General features: G+C 41.2%; 3 protein-coding genes and 1 long non-coding RNA gene across 4 annotated transcripts; 3 read left to right on the top strand and 1 right to left on the bottom strand.

Annotated features, from left to right (window-relative positions):
* Positions 1-844: 844 nt before the first annotated feature.
* LOC107988852 (uncharacterized) lies at positions 845-6,603 on the bottom strand. Its single transcript, XR_001760351.2, has 3 exons — positions 6,241-6,603; positions 2,667-2,789; positions 845-926 (listed from the first exon to the last, which is right to left on the bottom strand). It is a non-coding gene; the product is annotated as an uncharacterized LOC107988852 (long non-coding RNA).
* Positions 6,604-6,631: 28 nt separating this feature from the next.
* Positions 6,632-11,266, top strand: gdf10b (growth differentiation factor 10b). Its single transcript, XM_008314802.3, has 3 exons — positions 6,632-6,946; positions 8,705-9,564; positions 10,130-11,266. The coding sequence occupies exons 1-3, from the start codon at positions 6,643-6,645 to the stop codon at positions 10,319-10,321; spliced, it is 1,356 nt and encodes a 451-aa protein (XP_008313024.1). The 5' UTR covers positions 6,632-6,642; the 3' UTR covers positions 10,322-11,266.
* A 1,086-nt stretch (positions 11,267-12,352) lies between these two features.
* gdf2 (growth differentiation factor 2) lies at positions 12,353-15,147 on the top strand. Its single transcript, NM_001328233.1, is given in 2 exon segments — positions 12,353-12,849; positions 13,692-15,147. Coding segments are annotated over 2 exon segments (1,260 nt in total). The 5' UTR covers positions 12,353-12,497; the 3' UTR covers positions 14,600-15,147.
* Positions 15,148-15,680: 533 nt separating this feature from the next.
* rbp3 (retinol binding protein 3) lies at positions 15,681-20,367 on the top strand. The gene is made up of 4 exons (XM_008314804.3): positions 15,681-18,426; positions 18,502-18,692; positions 18,776-18,918; positions 19,247-20,367. The coding sequence occupies exons 1-4, from the start codon at positions 17,233-17,235 to the stop codon at positions 19,570-19,572; spliced, it is 1,854 nt and encodes a 617-aa protein (XP_008313026.1). The 5' UTR covers positions 15,681-17,232; the 3' UTR covers positions 19,573-20,367.
* Positions 20,368-21,146: the final 779 nt, after the last annotated feature.

The following is a 21,146-nucleotide window of genomic DNA, read 5'->3' on the forward strand; positions in this document are numbered from 1 at the left end:
GGGGGTTGTCTGAGGAGAAACTGCTAAAACAACTTGTTAGAGAGAGAGAGAGAGAGAGTTGCCGTCTTGAAGAATCGCTGGAGGAGAGCGATCACCATTTACTAATGAAAGCTTCTTCTCTGGGGGAGACACACAGACTCCTCTGTCACACACTGGACTGCAGGAGTTTGTGAAGTTTGGCTGCGAGTGTTTCTCTGGTGATTAGTGTGATTATCAGAGCTCAGTCAGTCTCCTCGGTGCCAATCGAGGCTTAGACGGCTCACAGAAGTCATTTTTTAGACCTCCTCGCACGTATTTGTCTTGGTTTAGGACTTCATCACCTTCAGCTTCAGACCTAAGATCTGGTTTCTCACTTTCCTTTTGTGCAAAAGGGATTTCCACAAGCCCTTCTTCCTAACCATAATGAAACTAAATTCCCTCTTTAGAGTCAATCCATCTTGTGGTCTCCAGTACAGTGAGACACAAAGAGAACCTGGCGAAGTTAGAGAAAGAGAAAAAAAAAACAACCCACAAAAGTATTTTCCTAATTGGGCCGCTTGGGGAAAAAGCGGCGTCAGGGCTGAAATCCATCACGCTGATTGCCGGCCTTGTCTGCGTGGAGCCGTGGGGGGGAGAAGGAGGGTTGGTGCTGCTGTGTGGGGTTGTTTTTGAGGAGGTTCTGGATTCTGCACAAGGTGCTTGGATCTCAGGAGGGAAGCCCTCGCACGTCCAGGAGCAGCTCATTACCACTGTCTGCAGCAGGATGATAAATGAGCAGGTAGGTCTTCACGTGGACGACACCGACAGCAGCGTGGCACCAGGTCAAGCTGACATGTTTTTGTGGGCTACAGACGGCAGACGGCAGGAAGGTCCAAACAAGAGGCAACCACGCACTCAGACAAGCTGTGAACTTTCTGAGGAGGTGAGCGCAGTCTCCAGTGGCTGCTCTGGAAAGTAACAAAAGCAGGTCTTGTTAAAGTGAAAAACTTCATTTCAATCTCACCAGTTAAAAAAAAGAAAACTTCTATTTTGGGCTGTAAACTATTAAAAATGTCGTTGAAAGTCTGGCCCAGAACCATCTGCTTCAGAGACAGAAGGTCAGAGCTTCGATCACAAATCTCTTCTCATGGTATTCATGAAAAATCATCAATACATGAACGGGGCATGGAGTTAATTGTACTGTATACAGTCCTGGAGTTTTTCTACTCTGTGTGTACTGCATCGAGACGGTTGCATACAAACGGAGACCGTGGTCCAACCAGGATTCAGTCAGACAACCTCCGCGCTATGACGCAGCAGCACGAACCACTGCACAACTTGATATCCACTTGGTTTAATATCCTTCCTGTTATTAAGTTTATCAGTTTGAGTCAACACAGATTTCCAGGTTTTAGTTTTGAAGCACGATGAAGTTGAGAGGCCAGGACGTGTTTTTATCAGACGGGCCGCTCTCCAGTTTCCTTGATATGCAGATATGATGTGAACACAGCCAACGTTCGGCGGACATATGAACACGTACCTGGACATTAGGCCCAATCTGATAAAGAAGGGAACCACCTACGGATTTATGGGTTTTTAATTTGTTTTCAGAAACGTTCTGCTTCCTGAGGTTGTTTCCTCCACTTACTCTGCTTTATTTTTCTCTCTAATGCCACAAATTGTGCAGCATTAGTTGAACGTTGGGTTAAAAAAAACGTTTTTTTGTGCCTGGTCTGAATGAATGTCACATGAATCATCAAGTATTTGATATATTTTTGGCAGAATTTTAGAGAATTTCTAAGGCAATTTATCAAATGACAAAGCTGTCTCTGGCTTTGTTTCATTGACCACTGGTGGACCTTCAGCACCGTATTAGCTAAGTATTGTTGAGTTGTAGTCAAAGAGTTAACCTGACTGTTCTTTAGCTGTGTTTGACCTTACAGTATAGTCAGCTTCACTGAACATTTCCATCTCAAGTTGAACAATATGTTTTACAGCCCCAATAAAAACTTCTGTTATTCACACGTCCACAGTCAGAGAAGAACATTTTTCTCCACTTACAGGACATGAGTGGAGCCGAGTCTGTGGACGCACGTCATCATCAGACACACGCAGGAACATGTAACTGTTCTACACCAGTGAGTCACGAATAAACTCTGTCTCTGTCTCCTCACATGTCAAAGTGTTGGTTTTTAAATATTGAATCTGGCAAATTGCAGCGATTTGTAGTCATAAATTTGTCAGGCACAAATTTCCAGCTCTGACTCCTGCAGGTATGAGTCTCAGCGCTGGCACTGCTGCAGCCACAGAGGTTCAGGCCCTTTAGTTCCACATTCTGGTTCTCACTTTTGTTTCCGTTTGTTTGGGTCCACTTCCAATATATGGGCTACGATCAGGACTGGCTGTCAGATTGATCAAGTCTTCACCCAGAAAGATACAATGGTATTACTAAAAACGCATAAAAAAATAAACCAAAAACTAATGTATGTTTAACTGTGTTCAGCTGTGGTTTGAATGACTGGAAAAAAACTCTGATAAAGAACATTTCCTGTATCTGAGAACTAGGAATGTTGGCTCCAAGAAGTAACAACATGATGGTTACTTGGTTCAAGGCCTCACAAGCAGTGGGTGGGTGCTCAGTGGGTCTGTTTGTGTGTTTGTGTGTGTGTGTGTGTGTGTGTGTGTGTGTAGCTGTCTTTCATTCTCACTTGATTGACTGATGCTGATGTGAAGTGGAGTGGAATAACTGCAGCACACAATCCAGCATTGGTGTGTGTTTGTTGAAGCTTTGGCAGTGACCTTATGATGGGATGTCATGGCCTTCAAAACCTCTGAAACACACAAACACACACACACAAAAACATCCTTATTCAACTGAGGCAGAACAGTCACTCCATTCCAACCAAAAACAAGTCAAAAGGGAAGCAGATAACAAGGAGGCGGAGGTGAAGGAGGAGGAGGAGGAGGAGGAAAAGAATCTGTGGCCGATGAGGAGGATATGAGGAGCAAAACGAGGGTCTTAGGCCAAGAAAAGAAACATGGTGGAGTTGTCTGTCCTCCTCCTTGTCCAGACTAGGACCACGGACAAACAGTTTCTGAATGAGAGCAAATTTCTAAAAACTGGAGAGAACTCGATTTTACATAAATCTAAAAACCTGAAATTAGTCTACATTTTCGTCCTTACTTCCTGCTTCTCTTTCTATGGTCTTAAATAACAGCGGTTTAGCAGTGAAGTTAGCAGTTAGCTGGTCATTACCGCCCTATGTGTTGGCATGTTCAGGCCACACTAGTACATAGTGGATTAGTTGCACGTTAGCATTGTTGTAGCAGCTAACATGTTAGTCTTCACCAATCTTCACCAAGGCTAGTCCAAGCTAACCCTACTAACAGCTGTAGCCACGTGTCCTTTAAGCTTTACCAGCAGATCTTAATTTTGTGAGTGGCATTACTGCCACCTACTGGCGCAATTTCACATTGGTAAATCTTTAATGACTGATGGGATTGACTTGATAAACAATAACCCGTCCAGGGTTATTTTGTAAAGTTTCCTGCTACTGCAACTTTAAATAGAGAAACCAGTTTGTTGCAGAGCTGACCAATCACAGGCCAGTGGGTTAATCAGACTCAGGACCGTCATTGGTCAAAATTAGAAAAGAATGAAACTGAAGTAAGCAAGGATAGAAACAGTCACTCCTAACAAAGTCAATCTGTCAGAGACGGAAAGGAAACAAAGAAAATGTGAAAGGGACAATAAGACACAGGTGCGAGACATTAGGACAGGAAAAGGCAATCACACAGGCGGTAAACCTGATTAGACATGGAGAAAGGCAGCAGAGAAAACCAGGTCCACTGACATAAAACACACAAAGAAGAAACTCTAGATTGAACAGAAACAGACCTGTGTACTCAAAAGACTTTGACAACCAGGTCCAATATGGGAAATGTAGAACAGGAACAAATCAAAAATCTACTGTATAAAATTTTAGCATTTTTAGTGATTTATGGAATAAAAAATAAATAAATAAATAACGCAAAACTCAAAATTAGTTCTGGAACCAGCTGCTGTTGCTGAGGTTGTAGTAAGATTTTTTTTAAAATGCTCTTTTTTTTACAGAGCAGTGAGAACAGGTTTAATCCACTGCACCACCGTGTCCATAGAAGACTGTGGTCTGACTTTAAAGACACCAGGATTTAGCTGTTGGTGGTGGTCGACTGCATGTAACTGTGGTCTCCAATATCAAAGTCCGGTCCTTTGAACACAATCATCTTCCCTGACCTCATTCCTCAGCGGGTTTGTGGTTCTATAACAATGTCAGAGTACTTTTTTCAAGGGCCCCCAGGTCCCTGGGGGCCATTTAAAGAAAAAAAAAAGAGAAAATTCAGGCTTTGGTCGTTGCCTCTGAAAAGAGAGAAGTCATTATTTGCATAACCACAAGACTGAGAAAGGGGAAAATGACTCGTTTGATGAATTGATCAATGCAAATTCTTTTGTTTTCTGTTCAATTTTTTTGAAACAACGTACAAAAACATGACATCAACCAAAAAACATGTAGAGGGACAGGACTAGTTTTTGTAACTCAGTGAGAACCAATTAGTCACTTTCAAAATGAGCAATAACACTTTTGATTAACTTCCTGCAGGAAGAGTTTGGACGCTGCGAGAGGCTTCAGGTCGAGGCAGAACGACCTTCAAACACACCAGTGTTTGACTAAGAAGGTGGAGTGGGGGGAGGGGGGGGTGGGTTGGGTGGTTTGGGCAAAACATGGTGTAGGACATGGTGGTGTCAAAGAGCCCCCTTGTGATCCTCCTGAGGACCAGTAGGAGGTATTTTAATAGCCCACTGACCCACGGTGGCTGCAGCCTGTTGCCATCTCTCACACAGAGAAACTATTATGTTGCATCACAAACTCAGAAACCAGAGGCCGGACCCTGAAAACAGACTGAATCTCCTGCTTTTGGCTTCTCACCTCTCCCCACATGAAGCTATGAAAATACCAGGAGCAGCTCCACCTGTAGGAGAACCCTGGTCCTGAGGAGACGTTGTTTTAACCTGCTTTTATCACTTCTGTCCTTTCAAACCGTCTGGAAATCCAGAATGATGAAGCCATTAGCTGCTTGGCTTTGTTGCACAATCCCACTTTTACAAATCTTCATGTCAAACGTTTGAGCTGCTTTAACAACAGAGTAATGACTTGCAGACACGTCGGAGACACAGCGGATGATGCAGACACTGTAGTTCTTCAGAGGCTCCTTGCCTTGTTTGGCAGCGTCGCTCAGCGCTCATTGTTCAAGATTCCTAAACACAAATTCCATTCCGAACATAGTTCAAACTGTGCCAAAAAAAACCTTTTCACTTGAAACTTTTTTTTTTTTTTTTACTACTTTGAATATAATTCTATTCTACACTAATTAGGAAATTGGTTGGTTGTGGAGGGAGCTGGAACCAAACCCAGCACTTTAGCTGGACAATTGACCAGTCCATCCACACTACCATTCACACTACCATTCACACTACTATTCACACTACCATTCACGGAACTCAACACATTCCATACACCCAAGGATTAAACCAATGAGCTTCTTCCTGTATTGCAAAAGTACTAACCGCTCCATCGTGTGGCCCCAAGAACAGTTTTAAACCTCCAGTATGTTGACTGTGGTTCCTCACTGTTACAGGGAAACCAGCATTTTTGGGACTTTTACATTGGTTTTAAAAAGCAGGCAAATAAACCCGCAGGACAAGAACAGCTGCGGGTGCCAAACCCATCTCTAAAAACTGAGATGTTCCTCATCAGTATATGGAAAAGAAACCACTACGTTTTCTGTTCTAATTGTTTTTCAGGAAACTGTCATTGTATGTTTATCCACTGAGTCTAACCCAGATTAAAGAAGCCCAGTCTTTCCAGCCACACTGCATGTACATGTACCATCTTAGTGTTACCTACTGTACAGTACATCCCATTGTTGTTAAGCACTCAGTCAGTATAAAACTGTAACTGCTGCTCCTTGGTAACTGTTTTTTACTATTTTTATTCCTTTTACTTCTTCCTAGTTCAACTCTGTTGCTGCTGCAGCCAAACGGTCTGTTTTAAATCAGCCTCGATTTCAGGATGATTTAAATCAAAAACACCAACTGTAACAGACTGATATTAATGATAATGACAATTCCCTGTGTTTGATGTCATCTTTTTTTTAACCGCTGAAGATTTCTGAGTCTGACCCTCACGGCTCCAGCACTGACTCTGACCCAAAACCTGACCCGTCTTTTTTTTAAACTCTCACCTCTGACTGATGCCGCAGACCAAACTTTTTACAGCAGATATATTTACAGCCAGTGTGAGTTCTCTCGTGGGAAGAAGATCCAGTGTTCCAAGACCTCGATTCTAATCAATGGAGCTCTTCATCAGCGAGGCAGCTTGACTCTGGTTGGCTGTGAGCGCTCAGTCGTCATCATCACCATCATCATCACCATCATCATCGTCGCCCAGCAGGAGCAGGAGCAGGAGCAGATCTCGGAGAACGGCACAAACATCTGTGGAGCATGCACGGTGGAGTGTGGTTCTGACTTAGTCACGGATTACCTGGACCCAGGCAGTGAGGGGATCGAACCGCAGCTGGAGCTGAGACAGAGACAGAGACGGAGACAGAGACCTCAGTATTTGCGTAGCCAGACAAAACAAGTACATGTTAAAGTTTCTCCAACTTTCACCAGAAGGAACATCAGCCATGTCAAGCACAATCTTCAACTTGTTGCACTTTTTTCTGATCCTTGACTCCATCTGGGCTAAACTGGCACCGGAGGACACCGGCGCCGCCGTGCGCAAAGGCGCACATGTGGAACCGGGTACGGAGCAGCGCGTCTTTGCGCAGGAAAACGCAAACCGGGACATGATTTCCTTCAACATGTTCAAAGTTTACGAAAAGTACCGTGAAGATCCGCAGAGTCAGGAGGACGGGAACACCGTGAGGAGCTTCAAGGCCGAGCCGAGTGAGTTGGTTTCTGTCACTTTGACATTAATCAGAAAAAAATAGAGTTTTATCTACGACGTTCTACTGCTGAGGTTGTTACTGAATGACGATATCTTTAACTCATTTTAGAGAAGTTCAGAATACATTCAATAAATCTAAAATACCCCATATTATTATGTTTAAAAACGATCAAAATCTTTTTTGTTTGCTTGATTTTAAATTTGTTTTAGATTTAGTTTTCAGGTTTTCCCCAAGAATATTTGAAATATCTGCGCAAAATAATTTACAATTAAATTTCACAAATTCAACATATATGTTTCGTGATATAAAAATATAATAAATTTAGGATTTTGAAGTTTGAAGTGAGCGATAAAATTCACATTATTTTAAATTGATTCTAAAAGCAGAATATTTTATACGTAGCAGTTAAAATGTCAGACCTATTATTTTTACAACCCTACAGATTCATTTGATGAAACATTAAATAAATTATAATTTCTCAAGGATGATGCATCAACACTCAATAATTCAGAAAGTATAGAAAAATATATAAGCAAATGCAGAATTTGAGTTTTGTTTTTCTTTTTTCTCAGTATTTGCGTAGCAGAGCCGTGTTAAAGACTTCTGCACCGGGCTTTTAGGGGAAGTTTAAAATCTGATACCATATAAATTGTGTGTACAAAAAATATATACTGATATTTACATACACCAAAAGAATGTGTGTTTAAAGGTCTGACAGCGTGAAGTGACCAGGTTTTAGGAAGACAGCTAATAAATCAAGGAGAGAAGAGGCTCTGTTATAGTTTGGAGCTGCATTTCACCCACTTTGAAAACCGTGGCCATTTGGACAATGCTGACTCAGAAATGGCTTAATATTTCACCTTGAAATTGTTTTCCAAAACATAAAATCATCACTTGAATGTAAATCTCTGACAGCAGAGTTTTGGTGCCTCCATTTGGCACCAAGAGAAACTGCCGTGTTTGCAAAGTTCGAGTAATGCATGTGATACTAAATATACAAATAAATAAAAAAAGAATTATCTTCACCTGCTCCAAAAAGGAGAATGTAAATCTGATTGTTGCAGCTGATAGAATTTGAAATAATTTTATGTTTGGAAAAACGAGAATCAACTCCCTACATAGGTGTGTTTTTGTCAGACAGCAGCGATGCATCCAAACACCTCTGAGCTCCCACTGTCACTGCTCATCTACTGATCTGTGTGGAGTGCTGTCAGTTCCCCAGTAGCTGTGAGAGCCATAGGTGTTAGACAAGAGCCTATTATCACACCAGACACCGGCTGCAGAGCGAGAAGCCCTCAGTGGAGCTCCCTCTGCTGTAAGCACTTCCATATGGCTGCTACGACGCAGGCCTTCTGGATCCAGCCGCTGTTTGTCTTCCTGGCTGTGGTGGAAGTGTTGGAGACAGCCTTCAACGTCAAGATGTCTGCAGAGATGTAGGAGGAGAACGGGTTATAGCTTCTTAGGGTTAAAACATGCAAGGCTCGTTATGAAAATTGCAAAATATCTCGAAGTAGGTTGTGTAAAAGAATTTAATAAAATAAAAGAATAGCTCTCTATAGATTAATATAACAATCACAGGTATGTCCCATATATACAGCTAACAACTAGATCTAGATTACATAAAAGTGTGCTGCTGTTCACCCCAAAAGTTTTAGATAAATCTTAGATTTAGCTTTTTTTAACCCTATGATGAAACAGATCATTTTATGTTTGTTGTTTAATTTTTAATTCTTTTTTTTTTTTGCAAATTCTTCAGGGATCTCACACAGTAAAGAGGTTTTCCAGTTCAATCTGTCTACAATCCCAGAGTCAGAGCTCATCTTGTCCGCATCGTTCCACTTCCTTTACCAGCGCCAGCGTCACTACCAAAGATCGATGCGTCTTAGAAGACCTCGCCATCCGTCTGTGCAGTTCTCCTCCGTCCCTCAACTTTTCTTCCAGGGCACGAATTCACCTTTTGTGAAGTTAGGAAACATAACTCTGGCTCCTTTCAAGAAAGGCTCCTGGCAATCAAGGGATGTTACTGCGATAGTGAAGCACGCTCGAGAAATCAAGGAACTTTTGATAACGTTAGAGTTCGATGCCGAGTTTGGAGCATCTCAGACACGTCTCACATCTGAGAATCTACCGTATATTCTTGTGTATGCTGATGACCAAGCCATAGGTGAACCAAACAGTGTGGCTTTGTCACTGCAGCGATACGGACCCTTCCCAGAAGGGGGCGACATATCCACTTCAACCTCTGCCTCAAGGATTAGGAGAGAACTTAAGGTCCAGAGCCAAACAAATAACATCCCAGAGGTTCAATTCAACACTTTGAAAAATCACGAACTGTGGCAGAACACCTATTTTCCAGCAAAATCCAAAGCAGGAGTGAAACCAGCAAAGAAACAAATTAAGGAGAACAGTGAGGGTCTAAACACGCCCCAGGTGCTGAGCTTCGATGAGAGAACTATGAAGAAAGCCAGGAGGAGACAATGGAGTGAGCCCAGGGTTTGTTCCAGGAGGTACCTCAGAGTGGACTTCGCCGACATCGGCTGGAGTGAGTGGGTTCTGGCACCAAAGTCGTTTGATGCCTACTACTGCGCCGGGACCTGTGGGTTCCCCATCCCAAAAGTAAGTCACGTAGAATCTATAAAATAGCTATTCAACAAATATTAGGCAAGGGTTAGATATAACAAACAACCTATATACATTAAATATACACATATATGTATGTGTATATTTAACCAAATTTGCTAACAGTTAGTTACAAAAGGCAATGTTTTTTTTAAATGACCAACAGAAAGAGCTCAAAGATAGCCCAGCCTACGACTAATTATGTGTACGCAAATCAAAACTATTTTTATGTTTGAATTCTAAAAAGAGACACTGTGACCCCAAGAGGTCAGCTAGAATGCTACGTGTGGGGGCTGGAAATTTTTGGTTGATGGTATTTTATTTATAATTTAATAATTTGCGGGTTTGATAAAACATGAGTACGTAATCCTTGAAATCCTTGAAATCCTTGAAATCATTGTTAAATGCAAGGTCTGGTTTTGCATGTCACTGGGCCTTGTTTAAACAAAACACAATTTTGTCAAACTGCAAAGTTAGGGGTCCCTGCTCCAACTCACCATCCTGGCCTGAATAACTTTGAAAACCTCTGTCCTTACACATGTGTCGATGTGCCGGCCAACAGGTGGCACGGCCGTCCAACCACGCCACCATCCAGAGCATCGTCAGAGCAGTGGGGATCGTGCCTGGTGTCCCCGAGCCCTGCTGCGTTCCAGAGAAGATGAGTCCTCTCAGCGTGCTTTTCCTGGATCTGAGCAGGAACATGGTCCTGAAGGTTTACCCTGGAATGTCTGTGGACACCTGTGCCTGTCGGTAGGACAAAGACTGTGGACAGTGGTTGGACAGAAATCAGAAGTCAATTCAAAGCAAGAAGGATAGTCAGAGTGAGACACACCATGGAAGTTATCATTGTAAAAAACGTTTGAGAAAAACTCTTGTGTCTGATTTTCTTTTTGCATAACCGTTTTAAATGCACTTAAAGAAACGTGTATAAACCTCTGTACCGATTGTTCCGTTTGTTGGAAAGGTTAAAGAAGTGATCTCTCTGTCTCCGTTGGGATCTTTCGCAGCCCATTTATGCTCCTTTTGTTCAGTTCTAAAAACTTTCTGGCAGCAGCTGTATCTTGTTGTGCTCATTTCTGTCACCAAGAATCATCACAGGAACTCTGACTGAACAGACTCTGTAGGAGGGTTTTGGACACTGTGTTAAGAGAAAGCACATTTACATGTCAACAGAATTCCACGGGGATTTCGTGTAAATACTACAGCTACTTACGCAAACTTAATAATATTTTTGTATTTCATATGTCAGAGCTTAAAGAACTAAAGCTTAGTTTCGCATATCTTGACACAGCAGAGGGAGAAAAATGGTATAATGCTGCCCTCTGCTGGTCAACTCGAGGACTCTTAACAGCTTATTCGTGTACAGTTTGTAAAATGTACAGTACTCGTTAGGATTGTCATATTATAACTGCTCGTTATTTCTTACCACTAAACCACAGATATAATGTGTGCATCATACATAATATTCTGAAATTGTACATAAAACCAGAAAGTCATTTTATAAAATAAGTATATAGACATAGGTGTACATACATGTTTGTATTAGACATAAACCAAACCATAACCTGCTGTTCATCAACACCATTACTGTTAAATAATATTATTAAAAGTGTAATGTCCTGCTTTAATAATGTTTTCGCTAATAATATAGTATGTTTTGTTTTTGGGAAAGAAATTAAAGCACCGATTTTGGACAGTGTTTGTGTGCAGTTGGATTTTTTTTTTATCTGAAAAATATAGCTGCTGTTTATCATTACCCCTACCTTCAGTTTACTTAGTTTAGTTTAATTAGTGTTTGGCTGTCGTTCATTATGGGAGTTGTGTTTTGGTAATTCTGACTTCTTTCTGACTTCCCCAATTTTAACCATCTTTGGATACATTTGTTGATACTTTAGGGCTAGTTATTTTGATTTAGGGCCTTTCCTTTTCATTATCGTTAATCCTTCAGAGTATGTGCTACATATTGCATTTGTGCATTTTAAAAATAAATATAATTACATGTATTCATAGCTTTTTCTTATCTAAATTTGATTTGTTTGATTTACCTTTTGCAATTTATACTTTTCATTGGCTACTTTTTCATTTTGCCACATACCTATATGTTATGTCTTGAGGTGCTTGGCTAGTTTTTGTGTTTAGGAGCAAACACATATAGCATATACAACATACTCAGAATTAAGGACAATGTCGGAAACAACGGTGATATGTTCCACCTACAGCTAATTATACTACCACCTAAATTATACTACAGTAGCAGTGTCCACCCACATATTGTACAACACGTGTGATGGTGTTGTTGCTATATACTACAGTGTGTGCATATATATATATATATATATATATATATATATATATATATACACACTTCTCTATATTTATCTGCGGGTTCACCCAAATTGTCTTCATGTCAGGGATTCGTAGACATTACATGGTGCCAGACAGTGCTATTAAATGTGTGGGGTCAACGGTGCAGTGGTTTTTAAAGGAAGATAACAACTTGAAGTAATAGTAGCAGAGAATGTGAAGTTCTGTTTGGTTTTTCTCGTGGTCGCTGCAGTTTCCGCTGGCCTCCTCACTTTCACTCTCTAGCTGGGAAAAAGGTCACTGCTTGTCAGTGACCTCACAGTTTTCCACGGCCGCTCTTGTTATCACATTGGACTGTTTACAGTGTCTTCATTAGCAGGCAACACTCCAATGATAACAGGGCTCAGAAGAAGCCATCAATGACAGTGATAAGCACAGAAGAGCTACTATTTTGGATGACACTCGTCCTCCTGTTTACACTGGGAGCATGGGAGCGGACATCAGGACTGCTGTGTCTGTACGAGGAAACTCCATTTCCAAACCTTGCCACCGCAAAGTCTGTTTTCACACTGAGAAGAAGGTCAAGTTCTGGCCATTTTGGAATCTCAAATAGGATCGAACTCGAGATGCTGAGCTCCAGAGCGTTTCTGTTGCAGGTGTGTTTGAGTCTGGCCGTGTACAGCGGGTCCAGCACCTGTAAACCTCTCAGTAATGACGTGGAAAGTCAGGACCCCGAGGGATTAGACATTCAGCTGTCAGACGATGATCTACTGGAGAAGGAAGACGTGGACATGAGGATGGAGAACCTCCTTGGGAACATGAAGGAGGGCTTTTTGAAAAAACTCAACCTGTCAGATGTTCCTCAGGAGCACAGCAAGATGTCTCCTCCTCAGTTCATGATGGAACTTTACAACAAGTATGCTGCAGACCGCTCCACCAGCCCTCAGTCGGATGTCATAAGAAGCTTCTCTGTTCAAGGTACAGGAGCCTGTAGAGTTGACAGTTGAAGACTCCGTTTGTCTTCCTGCTCAGCTTCTTTACATGATCTATTTTGTGGTCGTTTAGTTGCTTTGATGCAGATAACGGAATGAATCACAAGTTATTTTTGTATAATGTCTTTAACCCAGATGACTCCAACTGGGAGTCCAGACACCCCAGAGGCTCTGTGGAAGTACTGCAAGACCACCTTTTATCCCAATTTATGTCTAAATACACAACTCTATTTAACTTCTGTTATTTATATAATATACCTCATAATATACCTCATGTAATATTCCAATACTTTACAAGTACAATTATTTATTTATTTACTTCTCACATATTTAACATTGTAAACTACATAAAACACCTTACAAAGAAACAGAAAGTTACCAATATTTTTAGCGGACACCTGGTAATCAGCCTTTGACCCAAACATTGGACCTTGATCCTTAGATTGGGAAACATAGCTTAAAGGTATTTGTAAGATGTGCTTTTAATTAAATAGATTAGTTAAGTGAGTGATTTACTTAACTGAAAAGATAAACGGCATCTGTGATCACATTTCTGTAAGCGCTGTGATTAGGAACACATTTGCCCAACATTCCATATGACCAAAAACCTCATTAATAACCCATAGGCCGTGGGCCGTGGGCCACAGCCAAAATCCCCTCATTCATCCAAACCATGTAATGTCAATTAGTTAACAACCAGAGAAAACTGCCCCACACACTGGTCTGAATCAGACCCGCCTCAGTTCAACCTTTAGCCTGGTCGTAGACAACTGAACCTCAGCTGCTGTTAGACTTCAGCCCTTTAACCTCTTTGTTTCCCTCCAACAGATTTCACCATCTCTTTAATCAATGGCACAAAGACAAAGCACAGGCTGCAGTTCAACGTCACCATCCCCAGTCATGAGAAGATTGTCACATCTGAACTCCAGCTCTTCTTTTTCCCAGACAACACGTCAATAACCTCCTCAAAGTCAATAGTCAAAGTCTACGAGGTGGGTCACAATTTGACTTCTACGACCCTACTCGAGGGCAAAGAGGTGACCAGTTCTCATGGTGTGTGGGCCTCATTTGACGTGACTGCAGCAGTCGAGGGCTGGTCGAGGTCAGGCTGCGGTGCAACTGTTTTAGACGTCGTGGTGGACAGGAAGGATTGTGTAGCTCCTCCAGGTGGAGATGAAGCAGCAGGATGTTTGAATGTGAGCCTGTCGGTTGGAGGAAACACCTCAGCAGCTGTGATTGTGTTCTCAGATGACCTGAGCAGCAGGAGGCAGGAGAACAAGAAAGAGCTCAGGGAGATGATCCACCGTGAGGAAGAAGCCATCCTGCACTCAGGCGCTGACTGGAACAGAGGGGGAGATCTGCCAAACGAAATCCTGGAAGCTCAACATCCACGGAGAACCAAAAGAAAGGCCAGTGGGAGGGAGTACTGCCGGCGGACCTCACTCAAAGTCAACTTCAAGGACATTGGCTGGGACAGTTGGATTGTAGCTCCTCCAGAATATGACGCCTATGAATGGCGAGGTCTTTGTTACCACCCGCTGACGGATGAGTCCACCCCATCTAAACACGCCCTCATCCAGACTCTGATCAACATCAGGGACCCCGGGAAAGCCAACATGGCTTGTTGTGTCCCAATTAAACTGGACCCCATCACGGTCATGTATCAAGAGAATGGACGTCTCACTATAAGATATCTGTACGAGGAGATGAAGGTGGCAGAGTGCGGGTGCAGGTAGTTGGAGGGTTGGTTGGAGTAAATAGTATAAGTATAAAAAGAAATAAAATAAAGTGAAACGTTAAAGAGATACATACAAAATATTTTCTAATTTGTACTTTAAGTTGGTCGATCTTTGGTATCCATGCATGGATACACATTAGATACTGACACATGCCATGCAGACCTTATTAACAATTAGCACTAGAAATTAGCAAGAAGAATGATGTGCATAAATGGTGTCATAGGAATTTAGATATTTATGTTACTGTTAGGCTTGAAGAAAGACATTGAGACACCAGAGACACCAAAAAACAACAAATGTGCACTTCCTGTTAGAGGCAGAAGTAAATCAGTCACAGTTTCCAAATAGAACATTTGTTTAAAAAACTACTGCAGACCAAAGCTGACAGTTTAGTAAAGGTCAAATTTGTTTTTATGGTGTTTCTACTCATACTCTACTAAAAACTAGCAAAATGTTGCAATGGTAAATAAAGTTGGCATTTTTACATTTTATGCAGTATTTACGATAATAAATCTGTACTTGTATGTCAAGTACATAATAAGCGTGTATTTTTTATCTTTGACTGACTTTTTTATTCTGTGGTTACATTTATTTACGGCTATTCATCTGTATATCTGTATCTGTATATTACCAAGTCTCAGTGATTAAAATATATATACATATATGTATGTATGTGTGTATATATATTATATATTATATATTATATGCATGCAACATTGCTGCTCCAAACATGGAAAACTCTGTCTACTACAAAATGAAGGTGCTTAACTGTTAATGTGTATGTGATTTTTTTTTTTTAAGGAATAGAGAGCATTTCATATCTACTCAGTCTGTAATATACTGTTTATCACTCTATGTATGGAAGGTCAAAATCTTTACATGGATTTATTTTCCTTATCTGCCTATGTCTTAATGTTTAATTCACTTTTGGACATTTTGAACTCAGACATAAATAAACACGTACAAATACTGGAGAATACCTGTGTCAAAAATATGTATTTATTCTGCCCATTTCACTAATATTGTTTCAGGTAAAATCTATCATAAGGAACATTGACTGAAAAATATTAAATTTATGTTTGGAGAATTTTTTACAACCTGAATTAACATGTAAATTTGATCTTGCTCACTTGCAAAAAAACACGTGAGGACCATGGAAAACAAAAGCCATTGTTTGGTTGGGTTTTTCTCCAGTAATTTTTAGCCTCCTGAGAAGAAGCAGTGAAGGGGATTGTGTTGTGTACAGCAAGTGCTGGTATTAAAAGTTAAGACGATAAGACTGGCTCAAAGCTCTTCAGCAAAAACAAAAATGAGTTGAGAGCCGCAAAAATGTGCTGATCAGGGTTTTATGAGGTTGTGGAGTTAAAATCTCCAATAACAAGAAAGTGGATGAAGTCAGAGAACTAAAAAAAAAACCTGAAACTAAAACAATGTAGGTATTCCTGACAGGTAAAGCTTTAAAAATAACATCTATGCAGATTTCTGAATCGTTTTGTGGAGATTTGCACATTTCAATTGAAGGTTTGTTTCTTTATCAACAACCAGCCTGTGTTTTCCACCACTCTCACACTTGCATGTGTTTGGAGAAGGCTTTGCCACGTGTTCACCAACTGTAAACTGGTGGGTGACCCAGACATGACCTGTAAAGCCTCAAATGGCACCATAATACTCCAGCATCAGCTGATCTGACACAGAGGGAGTGATTGCGGGAAATGCATTGGTTTCCTGATTGAGTTTGTGATGGTTTTTTTTTTTGGTTTTTTTGGTGCAAACATATTTAGTCAATTATGAGAGGGCTATAAAATATAAAACTTCTAAAGTCTTAGAAAGATTTTTTTTAAATGACAGCAATATTGGCTCCCTCAAAAACTATATCATCATGTTTCTTTACACTAGGGTCCATGGGGAAAAAAATCTATAATTTTTGAATCACTGAACTGGGAATGATTTTTCACTGCTGCGTCCATCAATACATTTATGTGGGCTTTTTAATCATTTTTTAGAATTCAATTTTTTAATTGGATTAGATGATTTTTTATCTGATTGTCGGGAATCTTTTTTCTTTTTCTTTTTTTTTTTTTATGGATTTGTTCATTTGTGGTCACTTAAATGTTGGCAGCTTCTTTGTTCCTGCAGTACAAACTTTAACCACAAGAGGAAGCAAACACCCAACATACCAAATAGTTACCGTTCACTTCTCCAACGAAGGTGCAAATATGGCAACTTTGACTAATACCAATTAAATTATTACATTAAATTTTGTTTCTTTTACACATATTTTAGCTGTATTATCTTTTTTTCTTTAATATGAGGTATCATTTAATAAAAAATCCTTCTGCCTGTACTGAGTAAACCTTATTTGACTTTAGACTATAATAGCATACCTGCTATAAAAACACGTCTTGAGCAACTCTAGTTTTGTCACTACGCCACCTCAGCTGATTTATAAATTCCTCACAGAAACACTCAGGGTAATGCGATTAGTCAGGGTTATTGTTGGGGTAAATCCTCTTAAGAGTGTGTTAACAGAAACCTACAGCAGCCAAAACAGAACCATTTGACGAGAAACCTCTTTAGGGAAGGAGGTCTGGTACTTCAGGAGCCAACTGAGCCGAAACTAGTTCACAAAAATGGCAAAGGCTACTATTCTGTTAGCATCATTGCTAGTTGTTGGAAATGTTTCCTTCATCCAGGCTTCATTTTCTCCAACTGTCATTGTCGATATGGCAAAAATCGTCCTGGACAATTACTGCTCACCAGAGAAGCTGAAAGGCATGAAGGAGGCGATCGAGGCAGCCAGCAGCAACACGGAGATTCTCAAGATCCCTGATGGTGAATCCTTGGCCAGGGTCCTCAGCTCAGGAGTTGCGACCACAGTCAGCGACCCACGTCTGTCAGTCTCCTATGAGCCAAACTACGTCCCTGAGGTTCCCCCAAAGATGCCTCCACTGCCCCCTGAGCAGCTTGTTGATGTCCTCAAGCACTCCATTAAGTTGGAGGTTCTGGAGGGCAACACTGGCTACCTGAGGATTGACCACATCCTGGGAGAAGATGTTGCTGAAAAAGTTGGATCTTTGCTGGTAGATCTGGTCTGGAATAAAATCCTGCCAACCTCTGCTCTGATCTTTGACTTGCGTCACACTGGGAGCGGGGACATCTCAGGACTTTCCTATATCGTGTCTTACTTCACTGCCGCTGAGAGTGTGGCCCATATTGACAGCATCTATGACCGAGCCACTGACACCACAACTAAGGTTTTTACCTTGTCCACATTGATGGGAGAAAGATACAGTGTGACCAAACCCCTCATTGTCCTCACCAGTAAAAACACCAGAGGTGTAGCTGAAGATGTGGCCTACTGCCTCCAGAGCCTGAAGAGAGCCATCATCATTGGGGAAAAGACAGCTGGAGGTTCAGTCAAAGTCAATAAATTCAAAGTTGGAGACACAGACTTCTACATCACTGTGCCTACTGCCAAGTCCACCAGCCCCATCACAGGCTCCACCTGGGAGATCACTGGCGTGACCCCAGATGTAGAGGTCAGCGCCGAGGAGGCTCTGGCCGCTGCCATCAACGTCGTCAAGTTCCACACCCAGGTTCCCGCAATAATTGAGGGATCAGCCGACCTGATTGCTGCCAACTATGCCTTTGAGAACGTTGGCACTAGCGTTGCAGAGGGCTTGAAGGGTCTCCTGACAAAGGGCCAGTACAGCACAGTGGTATCACAGAACAGTCTGGAGACAAAGCTGTCTGCTGACCTGCAAACCCTGTCTGGGGACAAGAGCCTGAAGACCACCACAAGCACCCCCCCTCTGCCACCCATGGTAAGAACCTTGTCCATCTGATTTTCACTTGTTTGAAGTACAATTGTGTATAAAAGTATCTGCCTTTTTTGCCAGAATTACTCTCCTGAGATGTACGTCGACCTGATCAAAGTCTCCTTCCACACTGATGTGTTTGAGAACAACATCGGCTACCTCCGTTTTGACATGTTTGGAGACTTTGAGGAAGTCAAGCCCCTGGCCCAAATTATTGTCGAGCATGTCTGGAATAAAGTTGTCAACACTAAAGGGCTGATCCTTGACCTCAGGTGTGGTTTAGTTTTTACTGTTTACTATTTTAATCCAGCGTCACTGTGGGTTTCTTGTCAATGCTCTGTGTCTGGTCCTGCAGGAACAACATCGGTGGACCAACATCATCCATCTCAGGTTTCTGCTCCTACTTTTTTGATGCTGACAGGCAGATTGTGTTGGACAAGCTGTACGACAGAACGACTGGTACAACCTCGGAGCTCAAGACCATCACTGATCTCACTGGTAACTGAAATTCAAGTCATGATGTAATCAGATTGTCTCACAGCAACAAGCAGCCGACCACAGAGAAAGAGTCCTATGTCACACCACACAAACGTGATATGAGCCAAACATGGGCCACTAATGGACCATAAGTAGTTGCTGTAGGTTGGCCAAGTAGAAGTGAGGTTTTGTGGCCGGTCACAGGACCAGACCAAATTTGTTTAGCATTTTCCTGATTGAAATTACTTCCACAACCGTGGGTTAAACCATCATGTGTGGCTGAAAAGACTAAACACCAAACACTTTTCCATCCTCTTTAAACACTGTTCTTCCGTATCCTCTCCTTTAGGCACAAGATTCGGTTCAACTAAGAGTCTCCTCATCCTCACCAGTGGAGCCACTGCCGGCGCCGCTGAGGAGTTTGTATATATCATGAAGAAGATCGGCCGAGCTATGATCATTGGAGAGAAAACAGCCGGGACTTCCCACCCAGCTAAGACCTTCCGTGTCGGCGAGACAGACGTCTTCCTCAGCATTCCCACCATCCACTCTGACACCAAAACCGGACCAGCATGGGAGGGAGTTGGAATCGTACCCCATGTACCTGTGGCCGCCGAAGCTGCCCTGGAAACAGCCAAGGGCATCCTCAACAAGCACTTGGCAAGAAAGAAGTAAATCCACAGTGGCAACAGATTTAGTCAAGATTTAGTCTCTGGACTGGCTTAGGAAGTAAGGAATGTAGTGAGTTCACGGTCCAAAGTTTAATCTGCTATACTTTTTTTCTTAATACAAAAGCCTTTAAGCCAGTTGGAAATGTAGGAACTCAGTCAAACAAAGTATATCTTGTTGTTGCCATGGCTGTGGAAAGCTTTCATAATGGAAGGAAAACTGAAGTTACACCTTTGTGAACTGAATATAATATCCTTTTTAAGACATTTAATGAGATAAAAAAGAAGAAAACATGTTGGAAAAAATGCTGTGAAAGTCATTTCCATTCACATTGGCTTTGCTGAATTATTGTATTTCCTATTACTGCCAGTATATAAGGAAAACTGTTTATATTGTGCAATAAATGTGGGAGAATTGGCTGTGAGTCAGATCCAGTGCTGAGATACAATTAAAAAAGACAAAAACACAAAACAAATGTGTGTGATGCTCATGTTCTTCCACATACTGACAAATCAGTTCTCATGAATTGAACTTAACTTCTGCCAGATGTTTTATTTTACTTGACATAAAATAAACAGTGACTTAAAGCCAACAGCTGTAAAAGGAAGATATGAAATATTTGCTCTCGTGATTCTCTCGTGAATAGTTTCCAGCAGTTTCACAGCGACATATGAACGACATTAGGAGTAAAGTCTCACTCTGTTAATGTCTCTCATCCTTTTAAACAGGATAAGAGTCATTTTGTGCAAACACTGTTTGTGTTTAATGACATCAACAGAGCCAGTACTGTTTGTGAGGGTTGTAAAATCAACACTTTCTTATACAGACGTTTGCATTACATTATTATTATTAATAATTGGTAATAATTGTAGATTTTTGCAATTATAGACATTTTTTCTCAGCTGACGTTAAGTAACTCTAAGACTTTGAGGGTCAACAAATTCCTTGTTCTGAGACATCAAGCATCCTTTCAATTTGAAGAATTTAAAGGAGAATTTCAAATTTTTTAAAGACATTTTGTCTGAAGTCTAATAGTAAACAATGTTTGTAATTAGCAAAAACACTGAGACATTTGGACTTCTACAGAGACCATGCTTAGAGCCTTCACTGTGTGAGTCTCCATCAACTGTGTCAGTGCCACTCTCTCATTATCCAAGTGTGTAATTACAGAGGGTTACGGTTTTAATTGCCCCTGCTGGTGTAGCTAAAGGCGGCTGCATTACAGTAAATGAACACAAACGTCAATGTGACAAATTGACTTTTTGTCAGAGCTGAAAAGACCAATGTAGAAAATAACCACCCACCACATTAGATCCTGTCACGAGTTGCACCAAAATGCCACATGAGGGCGATGTAAAATATCTGGAACTTGACCCAAGTCAGTTTTGGACTAGATAATATAGGATTATGAAATATGACATAAAACCAAAACCAACATAGCAGATCATATACTTTTTACCTGGTTGTAGTTTGTATTATTAAATTGTAATGTTTTCCCAAAGAGATTCCGTCTTAAAAGCAAGAATGCCTCCATACAAAAACCAAATTGTAACAATGGATGTAACAAAAGGAAAAAACAG

The sequence above is a fragment of the Cynoglossus semilaevis genome, chromosome 8 (genome assembly GCF_000523025.1).
Source record: "Cynoglossus semilaevis isolate Cse_v1.0 chromosome 8, Cse_v1.0, whole genome shotgun sequence".
In the NCBI taxonomy this organism is placed as follows: Eukaryota; Metazoa; Chordata; class Actinopteri; order Pleuronectiformes; family Cynoglossidae; genus Cynoglossus; species Cynoglossus semilaevis.